Source organism: Pipistrellus hanaki, assembly GCF_964339955.1.
Source record: "Pipistrellus hanaki genome assembly, chromosome: 3".
In the NCBI taxonomy this organism is placed as follows: Eukaryota; Metazoa; Chordata; class Mammalia; order Chiroptera; family Vespertilionidae; genus Pipistrellus; species Pipistrellus hanaki.
Genome location: NC_140505.1, coordinates 10,410,259 through 10,429,654, shown reverse-complemented (window position 1 = coordinate 10,429,654; position 19,396 = coordinate 10,410,259). Strand labels below are relative to the sequence as shown.

General features: G+C 45.0%; 1 protein-coding gene across 1 annotated transcript in view; it reads right to left on the bottom strand.

Moving 5' to 3' along the window:
- Positions 1-19,396, bottom strand: part of MTMR7 (myotubularin related protein 7) — an 89,293-nt gene that overhangs the window by 52,549 nt on the left and 17,348 nt on the right. Inside the window, exons 2-3 of the mRNA XM_084879237.1 lie at positions 7,887-8,009; positions 6,532-6,694 (exon numbers count right to left, since the gene is read on the bottom strand). Of these exons, the coding sequence (XP_084735363.1) occupies positions 6,532-6,694; positions 7,887-8,009 (286 nt within the window). The remainder of the gene's footprint in view (positions 1-6,531; positions 6,695-7,886; positions 8,010-19,396) is intronic.

Below are 19,396 nucleotides of genomic sequence, written 5' to 3'. Positions count from 1 at the left end.
AGGTAGCTCATGTCCGAGGAGGAAGAAAGACAAGAGTCCCAGTGAACTTCCACACGTTCCGATCAGGCGCGCACCCTGTTTTGTGAAGAGCCAAGTTCAAAGACTGGGGGGTACCAGTGAGATAAGCTACATTCTGTCTCAGTTTCTCTGCCAGATTTCTACATGTCAGAATTTAGAATACCGGTGATTTCAGTGAAGAAGAAAATGCACACGCACAGACACCTGTACACACCAATAGGAAGAAGCTGCCCAGTACACAGTGCATCTTAGCTGATTGAGCCGACGGCGTAGAAAAGTGAGATTCTGCCCTGACCGGTGTGGCTCAGTGGATAGAGCGTCGGCCTGGGGACTGTAGGGTTGCAGGTTCGATTCCAGTCAAAGGCATGTACCTTGGTTGTGAGCACGTCCCCAGTAGGGGGTGTGCAGGAAGCAGCTGATCGATGTTTCTCTCTCATCAATGTTTCTAACTCTCTCTCCCTCTTCCTTCCTCTCTGTAAAAAATCAATTAAAAGTATTTTAAAAAAAGAAAAGTGAGATTCTGTTCTGGGAACAGCCGGCTTGACCCTGACACATCATTCCCATCGCTAAGTACCATGTTCATGAGTCAGGCTCTGAGAGCATCCCACTAACCGCAAAGTGCAATCGGCGGAAGATGCCAACAAAGTCCCTTGAGAAAGCCAGTTCCCTGCGTGAAAGAAGAGCTAAGGAGTGAGGAGTAATCATGGACATTAAGTTCCCTCGTTCCACATTTACAAATAGGCCTATAGGTAGAAGAATTATCATCTACAATTATCGAGGGTTCTGTGCATGGACTCACGCTTGTCATCACTGGCAAGAGGCAAGGACATTGCATAAATGAAAGCAAGGGTAATTAGTGACAGGCGTCCAGAAGATCGCTCTCCGGTTGGAAGCCAGGAGAATGGGTTTCCACTGGAGTTACAGGATTTTTGCTTCCAGTTATTTTTAAAACAAGGGTGACCCACCACCCGTCCATCCAGTTTAAGTCAAATAGATCAGGGCAGAGAACCCAACATTTCTGTCAGTCAGAGCACAGTCTTGCGAATGCAGGCAAACGTTTCACCCAGAGGCCAGGCCAGGAGAAGTCCACCGGGGGAAATGAAAAAGTGCCATGAACGCAGGGCCAAATGCCATGGAAGAGTTCCCATCCACAGTATCCTCTTCCCCGCCCCTCCAGCTCCTGCAAAATACCTCGCAGACTGTTTAGTAAGTGGCAGGGAAGTGAGTTAAACACAAGAGGAGGGCTAGAGAAACCTCTAGTCTGGACAGAGTCTGAACCGAGAAAACACTTATCTGCCCCTGGAGCAAGGTCACATCTCTGATGGTGGCCACTCTTAGAACAGACGTGTTCCATACTCCGCTGGCTTTTCCCACCCCGGAGTCTGGGCCTCCACGGCCTGCATGGGACGGCGTTAGCTGTGGGGGCGGCAGATTTCACAGGACGTGCCCCCAGGGGCCCATCACTAGGGGCCATCACTAGGGGTCACAGGAGCTCCTCCCACGAGTCTGGGACCGGGGAGGTAAAGGGATGTGCGCTTTTCATTAAAACTTTTCTTCCGAAAAAGGTAAGTGTAAATTAATCTAGTATTTATGGACCTACTTAAATCATGCAATTGCTCAGCAAAGACAGGCTTGAAGGAGTTCCTATCTCTTCAGAGAGAAAAAAGATAGCTTCTGAAAACATGCCACCTTAAATCTGGAGTGAGCAGCACTTTGTCCATGTTTGCAGAAAAGCTAAATCAGTGTATTGGGACTAAGCAGACAGCACACGTCCAGAGATGCGTGTTTCATGGATGTGGCTCCATGTTAGCCCTGCCGCTCATCACTAACACAGCCCGTGTCACCGTGGTGGCTTTGGCCACTCCAGCACTTTCAGACCACCCCACTCCCTGCCTCCCAGGGAAGATGCAGGCCATCAGCAGAAATCCTTTCTGCTTGGAACCACCAAGCCCCCGGAAGGTCCTGCCTGGGCCCCAACCTCCGCTGCTTCCCTCCCACACAGAGGGATCGGCTGTGCATCCCGCCCAGCCAGAGGGCTGCAGGGAACACAAAGCACTCAGGGAAGAAGGAGAAATAGCCGCGCTTGCTTGTTTCCCAGGAATCAGGATAAAGGTTATGAAAACAGAGTATTTAGGGAAAAAATATGGGGACCGTTTCCTCTTATAGACTACCTAGGAGGAGAAGCAATTGGATGTGAAAATAAAAAGTGCTTTACAAACCAAAAGGAAGCGTGTAACAAGCAAGGTAAGAACCGGATGGTATCATCACACTATGGATTGTTTCCCTTACACATTTTTTTTTTAAAACTGAAAGGAAAAGCAAACACGAACCAGCAGCAGCTGAAGGGGAAGGGTGGGTGAGGGGAGGGAAAGACACCAGAAGGACACAGAAATGTGGGCTTTTTAGGTTCAAAAGGAACAACCGAAAGTTCAATCGCTCCAAATGGCCTGCTTAAATTGGGCGACTTAAAATAAATGAACCTGGAAGCCATTTATAGAGGGGTGAGAAGATAACACAGCTATTATTGGATTTTTGCACTTAAAGTAAAAAGGAGACTTTTCCTGTGTATTTTCAACAAAAAAGCATTCAAATTAAACATCAGGATTGCGGAAGCTCACACTTAGGAGAAAAGAACTGTCGACTCAGAGGTTGGTGTAATCAATAGGAAGGAAATGGCCACTGTGAAATCTGCTGACGCTGCAAGGACTAGACAAAGACTGTAAAAAATTATGTTAAGCAAATGACACTATATCAATTATGATATTTTATTTTTTGAATACACACACACACACACACACTCTAGAGGCTGGTGCACAAATTCGTGCATGAGTGGGGTCCGGCCAGCCTGCCTTGATTGCAGTTTATTGGCCGGGCCAGCTTGGGTGGTCAGAGGGGACTGTGGGAGACTGGCTGCCTGGCCCCATGCCCTGGTTGAACTCCCGGTTGAGGAAACAATTTGCATATTAGCCTTTTATTATATAGGACGTATTTTATTTCAGAGAAGAAGAGAGAGAAATATCAATGATAAGAGTGAACCATTGATCGGCTGCCTCCTACAGGCCCCCTACAGGGGACTGAACCACCTAGGCATGTGCCCTGATTGGGAATTGAACCATGACCTGCTGGTTCATAGGTTGACGCTCAACCACTGAGCCACACCAGCTGAGCATTATGAAATTTTAAGAATTGGGGACGAAGATAAAATGAAAAAATAGTTTAGTAAAAATGGGGAACTAAAAAAAGGTGTTTTAAATGTTAAAGGGCCCACAAACACTACAGAGGGAAAGGTAACTGTTACAAAAACAAACAGTAGGCAGCAAATTAGAGGAAGAAGAAAATATAGAACATGAGGAAAATGGAAGTCCTCTGAGAAATAGGGGTCTTTCTTTTAATCAGAAAAGTGGACAACCTGATTCGTACTTTGACTCTAACTTATTTTTTCACTTTGGCCATGCCATTATTTTAACCTAAGTTATTTCTTTACTAAGAAATAAGGAAGTCGCCGAAAGTGGTTTGGCTCAGTGGATAGAGCGTCGGCCTTCGGACTGAAAGGTCCCGGGTTCGATTCCAGTCAAGGGCATGTACCTTGGTTGCGGGCACATCCCCAGTAGGGGGTGTGCAAGAGGCAGCTGATTGATGATCCTCTCTCATTGATGTTTCCAACTCTCTATCCCTCTCCCTTCCTCTCTGTAAAAAGTCAATAAAAAAAAATATATTAAAAAAAATTTTTAAAAAGAAAAAGAATTAAGGAACTCACTGAATTTGGCTACATCATTTTTATACTGCATTCTTTATAGTCCATGACCAAATTCTTACCAATCATTTTTGTTGTTCTTATTAATCCTCAGCTTCACATCAATTGGTTGCCTCTCCTTGAGCCCCAACCGGGAGGCAGGGAACTTGAAACCCAGGTATGTACCCTTGACTGGAATCAAACCCATGACCCTTCCCTTTGAGGGCCAACCCTTTAGCCACTGAGCAACACCAGCCAGGGCAAATGCTGACCAATCTTAATTCATTAAAAAAGCAAATCAACAAAATATCACCTAATGTGTTAGTCATTTCACTTATCCTTTCCCCAGAAATCCTAATTCAGGGGAAAGAAAATCTCTAGATCTTTGGAAATATCTCCTTCAGAAGTCTTGACTTCAATGGACCCCCAACATGTCTTCTTTTATTTAAAAAAATATATGTCCTCTACAGGACCTTGTGGTTAGCCATGTCCATAAAGGAAGCTGAAAGTATGTGATCTGTGGTGGCCACTAAGCACAGAGCTATACTGTACCACTAGAACTCAAAGTATACCACACACACACACACACACACACACACACACCCTTTTCTGTCTTTTCTGACATACCTGGAGGAGGGGGAGGGTATTTTGTGAAAGATCCTTGGATGGCTCCGATAAGCCACCCCTGGCCCCGGATGGGACCCCCTCCATCTCCATTCCCACCTCCACCCAGACTCAAAACCCTACTTCCAAGGCTGTAGGCTGTAATCTGGCCTAATTTTAGCACTGCCCTGAACATTCAACTGTGGAACTGCTTGGGCCCTACTTCATCTTCCCACACTTATTAAAGCACTGTGGTTTATGTAAACTGTCACTTCTCGTTCCACTGTTCCAAAATGCTGGTGGCTTTTTAAAATCCTTTAAGATAATGGCTTTAATTCAATTAATTCAATAGATTCCTTTTTTGATCTAATAACTAACTTTCAAAAGTTCATTTTTAAGAAAAAGTGTGCATTTTAAAAACCAGGGGGCGCTGTGATTTTCCCCCCGTGGGGGGCCCTCACACTCGCCATCCTCGGGGCCGGAGCCCTGGCCGCCCTGGGATCTTCCAGCTGCTGGGCCGGTTCCCAGGTCTCCAGGCTATTCCTGAACCCCATTAATCCGGCCGGAGCTCATTTGTTATCCAGCACAGCCATTAATCAGTGACACAGAAACTGCTCGCCCACACTGTCCTCGCATTCTCGGCTGCAGGCAACCCCATGTCCATCTTCCCAGACCTCTGTTCCAATTATAGTGCCGCCTCCCAAAAGTTCAGCCGCTTTCCTGGCTAACTCTGCGGTTCTTCTCAGCAGAGCAAGATGAGAACGCTCCAGCCAGCTGCCTTCACAGAGGAGCACACAGAGTCATCAGGTTCTGACAGCCCCTGGCACCGTTTTAACTTTAGCGCTTAGCTGTCTACCGATGGTGTGATCAGGGCCCAAGAAACTGAGGACCCGACCCACTGCCTAGAGGGGCATCATCAAACCTCTGGATTGCAAAGCCTTCAGCAAAGTAACCACAAGCCCATATCCTGTTTCCTTACTAATGACTTCTGGGTAGCACTACCATGAAGATGACTTTTCCATCAAGGACCTCTTTTCACCGTATTCTCCTAAGAAACTTAGGCATGTATTTCATTGTATTGATTTCAGAGAGGAAGGAAGAGGGAGAGAGAGAGAGAAATGATGAGAGAGATTCACGGTCTGGCTGCCTCCTGCACACTCCACACTGGGGACCATGCCTGCAACCTGGGTATGTGCCCTGACTGGGAATTGAACCATGACCTCCTGGTTCATAGGTTGATGCTCAACCACTGAGTCATGCCTGCCAGATGACATGTACTTCTTTTAAGCAATAAGAACCCATAGCTCACAGAAGCCACACAGGAAGATAAGACACACTTCTGTAAAAGTGGGTAATAGGCTACAAATTGGAAGACCCAAATGAGGGCTGTATCACAACTAGAGGCCTGGTGCATGAATTCGTGCACAGGTGGGGTTCAGCCAGACTGCCCTGATTGGGGCCAATTGGGCTATGGGGAAGGGATGTGGGAAGTTGGCCAGCCAGCCCCGCCCCCAATTGGGCTGGTTGGCTGGCTGTAATGAGTGTGATAGCCACCAGTTGTTCTGGTCATTCCATGGCTTGGCTTTTATATATATAGATACGTCTCAAATCAACCAAAACTGTCTTCCAAGAACATTTAAAGAGCTAATGTTTAGGAGACTCAACAGATCCACACTTTGAATATTCAATGATGCAAACACAGTCTAGTTGTACCAACCTTGGGACACAAACGTTACTATCAAAAAGGAACAGGAACCAAGCCTTAAAAGCCCCAAGATGGGGGGACTCATTGGAATTATTTGACAGCAATGTTTCCCATAGGAAACCTTTTGTCAGTTTGGGCTTAGCCCTCAATCCAGGTCACCTGATTCTCACAGTTATCAGAAGAGCATAATTTTAAGATGTTTCACCAAGAAGGGAAAACAAACACGCTTATAACACCCAGAGATAAAGTGAATGCTAAGCATAATGACAGAGGTTCCTATAGGAGGCACCTCGGGGAGAGCTTCTCAGAGATAAGGAAAGCTATGATTCCGATTTCTTGGCCTCTCTGGAGACCAAGAATCATCCGATTCCTAAAACACGATAAATGCTCAAGCGCTCTACACTCTGGTTGGGTGTGATTTGTGAATTTCGGAAGGGTGGGTCCACGTGCAATGCCGAGCTCTCAGGCCTACCTGGCCTTGTGAGGCGTATCAGAGAGATGTACACGTCGTGGCAGTCTCTCTCCTGGGGTATGATGAGCTGTAAGAGCTGGAAGTTCTTGCAACGAATCAGCAGATGGCACCCAGTAGCTGTGGTTGCCTGTTTCTCGATGGTGGAAATCTGGCTGTGAAGAATCTGCAACCGGAAGCGAATGTGGATAAGCTAAGCACAAACACCTGATCAGCAGGACGAGGAGTGACCCAGATCTCGGAGCCACACAGAGAGACCGGCTACTCTCCCCATCCGTCAGCTAGCTCAGCACCTGCACTCATAACAAGGACTGAGATGTTTTGGGAAAGAACCAACTGCCTACATTTCCCATTCTGTTTTTTCTATGTCGAGCTTCCGGATACCCAGGCTCACGATTTGAAGCCAATGATTCAGCGTACACTTTTGCACAAGCCCGGGGCAAGGGAACATTTTGGTAGCCAGATGTTGATTGCGGTTAATAGCTCCAATGAAACAAGGTCATGAGAAGCTAGTAAAATAAATCTTGCAATCAACGAAAGTCAGAGATCACTCCTCTGGGAGGGGCCACTGGGCTCCCGAATTCCACGTGGGATGCTCAAGTTCAATAGCAACTTGCACTTGTTGTTGGGGGTCAGGCTGGCTGCAGAGGAGGTTTATTTTAAGGGAAATCATGCTGAAGGGCATGTCCGTTGTCTCAGGAGTGTCTCTGCTCAGTCCTCCATGGCAAGCATTTCATTCTTTCAATTCCTCTCCTGTAAGTAGTGCCTGCCACCTTCAGCTGCAAACAGAACCATGTCTATGGAATAGAGAAAAGGCCAGCCGTTCTGGCCCTGGTCATGATGTCATGGTGAGCGCGCTATATAAAACAAGGAATATCTAGTCTCATGATTGCGTAGCAGAAATACCTGATGATAGGACGCTTCCCTAGCTTCCCTTCCTCCCTCCCTCCCTCCCTCCCTCCCTCCCTTCCTTCCTTCCTTCCTTCCTTCTCCTCCCTCCCTCCCTCCTTCCTTCCCTCCCTCCCTCCCTTTTAATTATCAGAAAAGTGGAGACAACAGAATAAAAGACTGTATCTGGGATTGACATTCCGGAATCTCTACTCGAAAGCTGTGACATGAACAACTTATATCTCTGGCTCTTTCTAGGTGCTTCTTTGACGATAGTCAAACAATTAGTGTTTAAAATGAACATGTAGATGGAGTAGATTGGACTCTACAGGAAAAGGCGAAGGCCACATTCCCCAAACAGCCCCCCGAATACCCACATACCAGGAGTCCGCCCACCTCACCCTGGGGACAAACAGAAGAATGGAGGCTGGCGCTCTCTACTCCAAACAAGGCAGACAAGGAACGCATACCCATGTTTCCTTTCTTGTGTCCGGAGCGTTTTCCACGAATATGACATGAGTAGCCGTCAAATACAGAGTTCCGAGGGCTGCTTTTTTGGAAGATATTCGATCTAGCAAGCGGACATTTTCGACCTAGGAAGAGCAGTTTGACACAGGCGTGGTTAAAGCACCAGAGCTAGTCAGGAAAGTGAAAAACAAGTAGGTAATCTTGTCCTTAATCCAAATGCAATTTAAGAATTTTCCCAAGAAAAAAAAACAAAATTTCCCCCTTAAATTAATTAGATCTCAGAATATAAATCTGTATATCAAAAGATAAAATTTCCCCAATTACTTAAATATAACCTTTAATGTGCCACAAAACATTTGTAAAACCTCTTCTTTAAGATTACTCTCTGAAATAAGTCAGTGTTTTCATTTCACTGTAATTATATAATTCTAATTTAAGGCAAGTATGTGTGCATCAAAGTTCAGCATTCACACAATAACTATGTAGGAATTATTTTCCATTAAAAAGAAAACATACTTTCCTATGTGTTTCATGGATGTAGAAATCATTTCAAGGCTGTTTGCTTCCACATAAATGAGCAGGAAATAGAAATACACATCTGGGAGCAAAAAATATCAGAGAAGTGTTCTGTATGTTTCCAAAGAAAACCTCTCAAATTAAGACACTCACATTCAGTTATAATAAAATCTCTCTAACAAATGGAATTCTCACCACTGAGAATTTGAACTGTTAGGAGAGATTTCTTGGAAATATATATATCAAACATGTATTTCTTTACACGCAAAGCAATTTTAAGGATGTGTGCACCAGGATCATTCCAATACAAAATGTGATGGAAATGACAAGACAATTTCTCCAGGGCAAGTGAAAAAGTGAAGATGGATGATGGCTCTCCCCTCATCCGAGTCAGAATGGCTACTTGCCATTCATGAGGCAGCTTAGGGACTAGTGGATTGTATTTGCCTCATTCTTTAGCCCAATGGCGAAGCTGTGGTCCTGAGGTGACTGGAGGGCCCAAGGCTTCTCAACTGCTCTGAGGAAGACCTGGGTGGGTATCCAACCTAATGAACACGGCAAGGACAACTCCAAGGGCAAACAGCACTCAAGACACCCATCATCCAGTCTCCTCTGAGCCCTTAGAACCAAACCAGTCTTCCAGGTCCCATCCCATCTGTTCCCAATTTCCAGGGGTCTAATGAGGTAAATAAAGCATTAGGTACTTAAAATATTTTCTTTAGTCAGACCATTTACGCCAGGGTGGTTGCACACTTCTTGAGACTTGGTGAATGGTTGTTTCTTAAAGATGTTCACTTAAAAACCTATTGGCTTCCGGTTTTTAAAAGGTACTTCTGTTGTTACTGACATGCTTCACATTCTTTCAATGGGTCTCCATCCCTCTGTCTCTGTCGTCAATGGTCTTCATACCATTGGTTTACTTTCCTCCTAGGGGACCATCATTCCTTACATATTCATCAGAACCGTTTATAGAGGAAGGACAGTAACCTATGATCTAATTTTATGTTTTATAACTGATTCTTTACCAAGCTCTTTTATTGGTCCTAATGCTTTTTTCCCCAATAAAGTCACTTGAGTAGAGAGAAATATTTTCTATAATAATTTGTCTTTTCCTTTCCAGTATTTATACCTCTTTTCCTCCTTGTTTAATGACACAAACTAGAACCTTCAAAATCACAATGACAGTGGTGACAGCAGCCACTCTTGTGTTTTTTTCTTCATTTTTTAAAATAACAGCTTTACTGAGATATAATTCACATTTCATACAATTTAAGGTATACTATTCAATGGTTTTAAGTATATTCACAGCATTGTACATATAATCATTGTGCAAACATTACCAAAATTTTAAAACATTTTCATCACTGCTCCCCTCCCCCAATAAAAAACAACAACCCTGTACCCATTAGCATTCCCTCTAAACCACCTCAGCACTAATGTAATGGCAACCATCAATCTACTTTCTGTCTCTATGCATTTGCTTATTCTGGACATTTTATATAAATGGAATATGTTATGCATTGTGACTGGTTTCTTTAACTTAGCATCATATTCATTTTGTTTTATTGCCAAGTAACAATCCATTACATGGATACTAGAGGCCCGGTGTCCAGATTCCTGCACTGGTGGGGGTGTGTGGCCTGCGGGGATCAGCATCGCCCATCCTGGAGTGGTGCTCTCCCTGTGGGAGTGCACTGACCACCAGGGGGCAGCTCCTGCATTGAACGTCTTCCCCCTAATGGTCAGTGCATATCATAGCAACTGGTTGACTGGTCGTTCTGGTTGTTCCACCATTCGGTCACTGGGCTTTTATCTATATAGATACCACACTTTATTTATCCATTTGTCAGTTGATAGTCCTTTGGATTGTTTCTACTTTCTGGCTATCATGAATATTGCTGCTATGCAAGTTCTTATACAAGCGTAGATGAGGGCATATGTTTTCATTTCTCTTGAATGTACATATCAGTACCTAGGAATGGAATTGCTGGATCAGATGATAACTCTTTGCTTAACCTCTATAGAAACTTTCAGACTGTTTTCCAAAGTGGCCATATCATTTTATATTCCTACCAAGCATGAGGGTTCCAAATTTTCCACATATCTGCCAATGCTTGTTGTATCTCTTTTTTTATTACAGCCATTCTGCTAGGGGTGTGATGGTCTCTCACTATAATTTTGATTGGCATTTCTCTGACGATTGATGATGTTGAGCATCTTTTTCTGTGCACTCCTGTTTTTGATGGGAACACTCAATATCTCACCACCGAATTTGACATTTATTTTTTTTATCGCATTGTGGAAGTGATCCATTCTTAGTTTATTGAGTTTTAATTTTGAAAATCAGGAATAAACAGTATGCCATTTTAATAATACTTGGATGAATTATTTGCTTTCTAACATTAGTCCTGTGTTATCAATAGTAATAGATTTCTTAGTTATTAAAGAAGTCAGATTGTTGGTGTATGACCAACTTGGGGTTGGTGTATTGATGTTTTAATACTGCTTACATTTTATCTGTGCTAATTGTTTTATTGGCAGTATTTTTGTTGTTGTTGGTTTTTTGTTGGTTTTTTTTTTTGCATCTATGCTTTTAAGAGAGATTGGCTATTTGTGCTACTTTATTAGGTGAATTCATATGACTATGATTATATCAATTGATTAGAAATATTTCAATATATAATTAATTAATTACTTGAAACACTCTTTTTATTCAGAAATAACACTTTAATAATTATTTCAATGTCTTAAGTGGTTACAAATATTTCAATATTTCCATTTCTTACTAAATCTCATTTGGTAGCTATTTTACTTACAAATTATCTCCTAATGGCTGATTTTCAATTCTTACAATGCTTTAATTCTTATCTGTGGATACATATCTCTCTCTTTATCTCTTCTCTCACTCCTAATATTGTAAATTATGTTCTTCCTTTTCTGTGGCTACATATGCTAAGGTTTTTCTTTTATATTTTAATATATATTTTGTATTGATTTCAGAGAGGAAGGGAGAGAGAATAGAAACATCAATGATGAGAGAGAATCATTGAACAGTTGCCTTCTGCACACCCCATACTGGAGATTGGGCCCACAACCCAGCATGTGGCCTGGCCAGGAATGGAATCGTGACCTCATAGGTCCACGCTCCATCATTGAGCCTCGCCAGCCAAGCACAACGATTTTTCCTCAAAGTAACAGATCTTAGGCTTATTAATGTAATAATTTTTTTTGAATTACTAATTACTGCTTGTGCTTGTTAATAAATGTTTTAACTTGCTTTCTGCGGGTATATATGTGGTTTTTGTTTCTTTGTTCATTTCCAAAAGCTCAGGTTTAATAGTCAGCTCAATAAATTTTATTCTTCTTGTTTAGTAACAAAATTTTAAGTCCAATAATTTCCTTCCAAAGTAAATTTTTGGCTGCATGTTATGAGTTTTGCTTGCAGCATTAGCATTCTTGCTTTCCCGATAGACTATAACTGGAGTTTTTATTTCTTCTTTGACCCAAGAGTTTTTAAGGAGAATACTTTTTAATTCCCACATGATTGGATTACTTTATTCAAACTTTTGTCATTAAACATTCTATTTTAAACTAACTCCAACAAGATATTATGAAAGAGAGTTGTGGGAAGAGAGGAGCAAGGGGATATATTATTTTTGGAACATTTCTATGGGAAAAAACTAATTTGCATGCTAAAATGGGCCTAACTAAATTAAGCATCGGTCCAGGGTGATGTGCCAGTTAATAAAACAAAACTTTATTGAGATAAGCATACTGAACATAGGGTAATATTTTGAGACAAAAATATCTTACTATGAATTACTCTCCCTATGGAAGTAATTATTAGATTATTTGTAGAAAACCTCAGTTGGTGGTAGAATCGAATACTTCATGTCTTCCTGCTACCTGTGGAGGCCGCTGCAGGAGAGTTACTTTCCAAAATTTGGCAAAAGTTCTTACCCATCCCACATCTGTCCAGAGTATTTTGAAGTAGAAGAAGCAAAAAAGAGAAAAAACACAATTAGGGAAACACCCACAGCATGATTTCCCAGTACTGTGTCACAACAAAAGAAACAACTGGCATGTCACAGCGTGTAAAGGTCATAAGGATTAAAATTCATGGTGGGTGGGAAGAGATCAACCTAAGAACCTGTATGCAGCCCTAACTGGCTTGGCTCAGTGGATAGAGAGTCAGCCTGCGGACTCAAGGGTCCCAGGTTTGATCTCGGTCAAGGGCATGTATCTTGGTTGCAGGCACATCTCCAGTAGGAGGTGTGCAGGAGGCAGCTGATTGATGTTTCTCTCTCATTGATGTTTCTATAATAATTCTCTCTCCCTCTCCCTTCCTCTCTGTAACAAAATAAAAAAAAAAAAAAAAGAACTTGTATGCATATATGCATAACCCATGGACAAAGGGTGAAGGTTTGGAGCCGGTGAAGGCATGGAGCTGCGGGTGAGGTGGGCTAGAAGGGGTCAATAAGGGGAAAAGAGGACGTAGGTAATATTTTCAACAATAAAGGTTTTTGTTATTTTTAAATAAGTAAAATAAAATTAAAACAGAACTAAAATTCGGTTGTCTGAGAAATTCTGTGAAGGTCAGGACCCTGCTCAGTTCCATCACGTGGCTTTCACTAAGCCAGAACATTCTTGACTGTGATTCTAGAGCCGGTCAACTGGAGATAAAATGGAATAAATCTTGAGAACTTTGCCACCAGCTTGAAAACCCACTGGCTCAATTACTCTGCCTCGTTGTTCAGAGAACTTAATGTTTTCTCACAATGAGTTCTATGATAATAAAGCCTCTTGCATCCATGGAGAGAGATGGCAGCTTTTCCAGACAAAGTTACTGAAATTCCTTTACATTTTCCTAGAAGCCCCATGCTGAAGACATCCTAGGTGTTCCCGCTCTGCAAATGGCAGCTCATCTGTGCAAAGCATTACAACAGATCACCAATTCTTGGGTATACATTTTCCACATTCTGACATTTCTGAAAATGCAAGGCATCTTATGAGTAAAGTGGTAAGAAGCCATGGTGTCATTCTCTTGGCAGTGCTTTTGCCTTTCTTTATGGAACATAAAGTCTTGGTGCATCTCACAATCATTGAGGTCCCAGATTTGCTGAAACGCAGTGAAGTTTGTAGTCATTGGCATACAGATGGCACCTGAAACCATGAGACTAAAAGACGCTACCTAGAGAGAGCATGAGGAGTGGGGGAGAGGAGATCGGAATAAATCCAATGGTTAAAGGATGGACCAAAGAGAAGGAATGAGAAAAGCAAACTAGGAAGGAATGGCCCCGTTAGGAAAAAAAATCAGAGAGTGTGATGCCAAGGGAAGGTGTGCAGAGGCAGAGGTCTCAGAAAGAAGGAGTGTTTTTGTTTGTTGTGTGGTTTTTAAAATACATTTTTATGGATTTCAGAGAGGAAGGGAGAGGGAGAAAGAGACAGAAACATTAATGATGAGAGAGAATCATTGACTAGCTTCCTCCTGCCCCACACTGGGGACTGAGCCCGCACCCTGGACACGTGTTCTGACTGGGAATCAAACCGTGACCTCCTGGTTCATAGGTCAATGCTCAACCACTGAGCCATGCCAGCAGGGTGAGAAGGAGTGTTTGTTAGTATGTCAGACGCCAATGAGAGATCCAACAAGACAAGAACTGTAATATGCTCATGGCATTCAGGAACAGGAAAGACGCTGGCCACCTTAGGAGTGGGCCCAGGACAGTGGGCATCAGAAGCCACAACAGGGCGGCTGGAGGAATGAGCTCCTGGGAGCTGAGAGAGTAGAGGCCCTCGTCCTCGTACGAGTGAGGGTGGGACGGGGCAAAAGCCAGAGGGGAGCAAGACTGGCCACTCAGACTCCATCCCAAAGCAGCCAACGGCCAAAGCATACAAGGAGCTTTCCAGAAGCAACTGGCATGTCAAGACGTTTTAAAGCAAGGAGCTTAGTAATGTTGCTAACAAGGGGGCCTCTCAAGTCGAGATACACCCGGGGGGAAAATAACTCCCATTGGGAGGGATCTGTGGGAAATGGGTCTTAAAGGATGAGAGAGAGAAGATGGGGACCACAGGGCAAGAGTTTATCCTACAGATCAAAGACTCCCAGGTCCTAAGAAGCTTTCTCCCACAGCTTAAAAAACCGGTCTTTTAAAAAATGTGGAGACATATGCTTATCTACGTAATGTTTTAAGACTCAGAAATATAGAAGGAAGGAGAGAAAATCACCCCCAGTCCCATAACCCAAACCACGCACTGTTAATCTTTTGGTGTGTTTTAGAAATTATTTCTACCTCGTTGTAGGTGTTGTTGGATGAGGTGATGACCCAGGGGTGGGGAGGAAGAGCCTAACCCCAGGGTTTTTGCTTTCTGAGCCTCTCTTTGCCCCAGATCCTCAGCAGCCTGGGCTTTATGCCCTAATGCCTTGAGGAGCTGGGAGGGCTGTGCAGCTAAGCAAGGAGCGGGTTCTGATCCCACATAGCTGAGTCCTAACGGAGCCGCACACGTGTGTGCTGAAACAGTCCCGAACCGGAACAAATTCATCAGAAGCGGAAGATTGTGCCTGAGGGGTCTAAAGATCAAACCTCCAGAGGAGGTGGCAAGAATTCTGGGGAGGGATTTGGACCTCCAAAGGGCATGGAATGGGGTGTTCAAATAACTTTACCGATACCTCCTGGAGAGGGCCAGTCCTGGCTGTCATTTGGCTTATGTAAAAATTACCAAAATAATAATAAAAGCAATCATGAATAGCTGTGGAGTACTAGCCTCTGGGCCATGCACCATGCCACCACTTTGCACACCTGACCTCAGTGAGTCCCAGCAATAATCCCAGGAGCTAGGTCCTTGCATAGCCGGGAGCTAGCATCTGTCTAACCCCACAGCCCAGGTTCACCGAGGCGGTGGGCACTGGTGAATGCCTTTGAGGTCTTCAAAATCAACATGATTAAGGTGACCAGTGAACAATGATTTTTAAGCAGTTTTATACATGAAATGAGTGCTTTCAAACAAAATTATTCTGCACAACTATATGTACAAACCACTATCAGAATGTGCTTTGGGATAAACCACAAGACAGAAAGCCTGGGAATGGGGTACAAGAGCCTCAATGCTGGCTAGGGAGACAGTCAGTCAGGATCCTCAGGGCTGAGACCATGGAGGACCCCAAGCCTCCAATTCCATCCAACAAACGCCGATGAGCGGCGCCGTGTCAGGTTCTGGGAGAAACAAAAGGGTGAACTGATGGAGCTGTCTCTCGTCAAGAATCGCTCAGGCTCAGTGGCACACACTGTGCCCCAGTTTCACAGCCTTTTCACTCCCATCCCTGCTCGGTTGAGGTTAGATGGGGGGTGGGGGGAGGAGAAAGATTCTGTTGGCTTTTCTAGGCCAAGGCTGAAAAGCTTTAGTGTGCACACCAGGCCCCACCTGTGTGCACGCCGGGCCTGAAACGGGACACCCGCGGTGGGACGCAGGCCCAGCTGCTCCTCCTTGCCGCCTGGAATCAGGAGGCCCCAGTGAATTAGAGCCTCTGAGCCATTCCCATTGCACCACCCACTCACTGCCCCCTTCATAGGATAGGCCTCTGCTCGGTCCCCTGCAGGCCAGACAGTGGACTGCTGGACATCACGGCTCCAGAATCATCTGGGACCATCCGGGAAAGGTAGAGCTTCTCCTGCAGGACGGGAAGCCCAAGGGGCAGGGCAGGGCAGGGTTCCCTTGTCTGGGGAAGGACGATGGCACTGGCCACCGGCTTCCCATGGGCCGAGGACGCTCAGACCACACAAATGGGCTGGAGGTCACTGCCTTTGGCGGGGAGAGGGCCAGAGGTTGTTGAACAGGGAAAAATCAAAATGTCTCCAGCGGCCAAGACCTAAGACAAATTTATGTTCGAATCTAAGAAAAGCAGCTAGATAAATAGTGTGTCAAACTAAATTTGGTAACCTGACATTTTCTGACTCCACCAACACCCAGAGTCAAGTGCTGGTCTGTGAGTCAGGCGGCCCGGGTCTCCTGGTTCTGGTTCTGGTGTGGAAACCACGTAGCTGGGCGCTGGCAGTTGAGTTACTGTCTGGATTTTGACATCCACAAGGGCCTGGATGTCACCGGCTTCCTCCCCTCCAGCAGGCCCCAGCTCCGCCTCAGTGGCACCACGCAGAGAAGCACACAAAGCAGCCGCTGCGGAAATGCAGCCAGGACCCAATGCCAACCCCTCCGGAGGTCCTGCCACGCGGGAACGTGGTTGGCCAACAAGACTCTTGTGATTTTTCCCAGGACAGGAAGGACCAGCCTCTGCAAGAGCAGATGCTGGCGAAGCCTCTGGGCGTGGCTCTGAGGGCACTCGGATGCCCGGGTTCAAGGCCCGAAGGGGAAAGATGAGCCCACCCGCGCCAACACACCACTAACACAAAGTATCTCACTGCGGTGCTTGAAAGGAAGTTATTTTAACGACGGACATCCGGTTGCATCTGTTTAAAAGCCATGTTTCAGCTTCATACGATTAAATTCTTTAAGATAAAGAATTGTGTAAAGTGATGTCTGTATATATCAGAATACCATCCTGATTTCTGACACCATAATATTTTAAAATCCATCTACCTAGCCACCCATCTTTTTCTTTTTCTTTTTTTTTTTTTTTTACAGTCTAATGATGCTACTCATGCTCCATGGAGTACAGATTAGTCTGGATTCTCAGAGCCCACTCATCAGATTCCCACACCACTGGCCAGAGTGGCTATGTGACAAGGAAATCCTGTGCAGACACCAGCCTTAAGACCCTTACAATGATGGGAAGCTAAAAGTAAAGGCAGAGCCTAAACCGATATGGTTCAGTGGATAGAGTGTCGGCCTGAGGATTGAAAGGTTCTAGGTTCGATCCCAGTTGGGGGCATGTACCTTGGTTGCAGGCACATCCCCACTGGGGATGGGGGGTGTGCAGGAGGCAGCTGATCCATGTTTCTCTCTTATCGATATTTCTGGCTCTCTATCCCTCTCCCTTCCTCTCTGTAAAAAAATCAAATATATGTGATATATATATATATTTTTTTTTTTAATTAAAAAAATAAAAGTAAAGGCAGAAGCCCCTTTTCCTAAAACGTTCCATTGTAAGCAGAACACAGCATGAGCCACAAAATGCATACAGCACAAACAAGGTGCAGGAACACGGCAGTTTGGAATTCACGATAATGGACGTGGGTGCCTCACAGTGTGGGTGACATCAGCCCAGCGATAAGGAGACAGCGGAGGGCGGCACAGCTGGGCTTGGGTACCCACGGCCTTGGATGCGGAGGCTGTTGTGGCTTTGGGCAGGGCCCACTCTCGCACCCCCACCAGCTTAGTGCTGAGAATCACTCAGGCCAACCCAGGACTGCTTCTCCAGGAAAGCTGGTGGGGAAGAAGGAAGCACAATTGTGGCCAATTCCTCCTCACCAAGGTCTCCCTGGAGCAGAGGGCGGAGAAGGAAGAGCAGCCATTAGAACAATACTCCCTGCCTTCACATACACACCTCCTGAGTGCCAGCTGTGGTCCTGAGACATCCATATACTATGCCTACCTGTGCTGGAAGGCAGACTGGGTTTTCCCATTTTACAAACGATGGAACAGAAGGACATGGAGAGTAAACCAACTGCCCAGTGTCCCCCAGACAGGAAGTGGCTGAGGCCGATTTCAAACCAGGAGCTTTTAACTCTTGTATCTGCTTCCTAGACTTCTCCCAAACTTGACCTCTACTGTCCAGGCCTCATACTGTAGAGCAGGGGTTCTCAACCTTTCTAATGCCTCGACCCTTTAATACAGCTCCTCATGTTGTGGTGATCTCCAACCAGAAAATTATTTTCGTTGCTACTTCATAACTGTCATTTTGCTACTGTTAATGAATCGTAATGTAAATATCTGTGTTTTCCGATGGTCTACAGCAGCGGTTGAGAACTCAGATATTTACATTATGATTCATTAACAGTAGCAAAATGACAGTTATGAAGTAGCAACGAAAATAATTTTATGGTTGGGGGTCACCACAGCATGAGGAGCTGTATTAAAGGGTCGTGGCATTTGGAAGGTTGAGAACCACTGCGGTAGAGTACGAAAAGGCGTCATGGCTCAAAAGCCTATCCTCCATTTCCCTTAAACTTTCAATTCCAGAGGAAGGTGGTGGACAAGGAAAAGCTCTGGCTAGAGTTAACGCGTTGATAATTGGTTATACAGCAGGTTGGTGGGGCATCTGAACCCCCTGCCTGTTCACTCGTCTGATCTGGGGGGCAGCCCCCCAGTGAATGGAGGTTGACCTGCAGAGCCTGGTCCAGGTCACGCCAGCACTAGCTGGCCTGCCCTGACAGGTGCACTGGTGAGAGTCAGACCAGAGGGTGCAATGAATGACCTGCAGCGTGGGGAAAACCATTTCGTTAATCGTGTTTCACTTCTCCCAGCTGTGTACTGATTACAGGAATGGCCGCCCTGTCAGAGATTCCGGATGGTTTTATTACAGTAGGCGCTCCGTGTTACTAAGATGTTTTCCGTTTGGATCCACAGCTCCTGGACAATGGATGAGTCCACCAGGAGGAACTGCAGATGGCAGAGAAAACACGTCCATCTCAGGGGTGGCCAATGAGCAGCCATCACTGGGGACTCCACAGCAAAGACTTCAGAGATTTGGCCGAAACTGGTTTGGCTCAGTGGTGGAGCGTCGGTCTGCGGACTGAAGGGTCCCGGGTTCGATTCCGGTCAAGGGCATGTACCTTGGTTGCGGGCACATCCCCGGTGGGGGGTGTGCAGGAGGCAGCTGGTCAATGTTTCTCTCTCATCGACGTTTCTAGCTCTCTGTCTCTCTCCCTTCCTCTCTGTAAGATATCAATCAAATATATTAAAAATAATAATAATAATAATAATAATTCTTGCTGCCACCAAACCATCACCTCCTGCTGTGACTTCATTTCCCCTTCGAGCAGCAAAAACAACAGCGGCTTCAACAATGATGGCCTACCCAGGGAGGGTAGCAAAACACCGT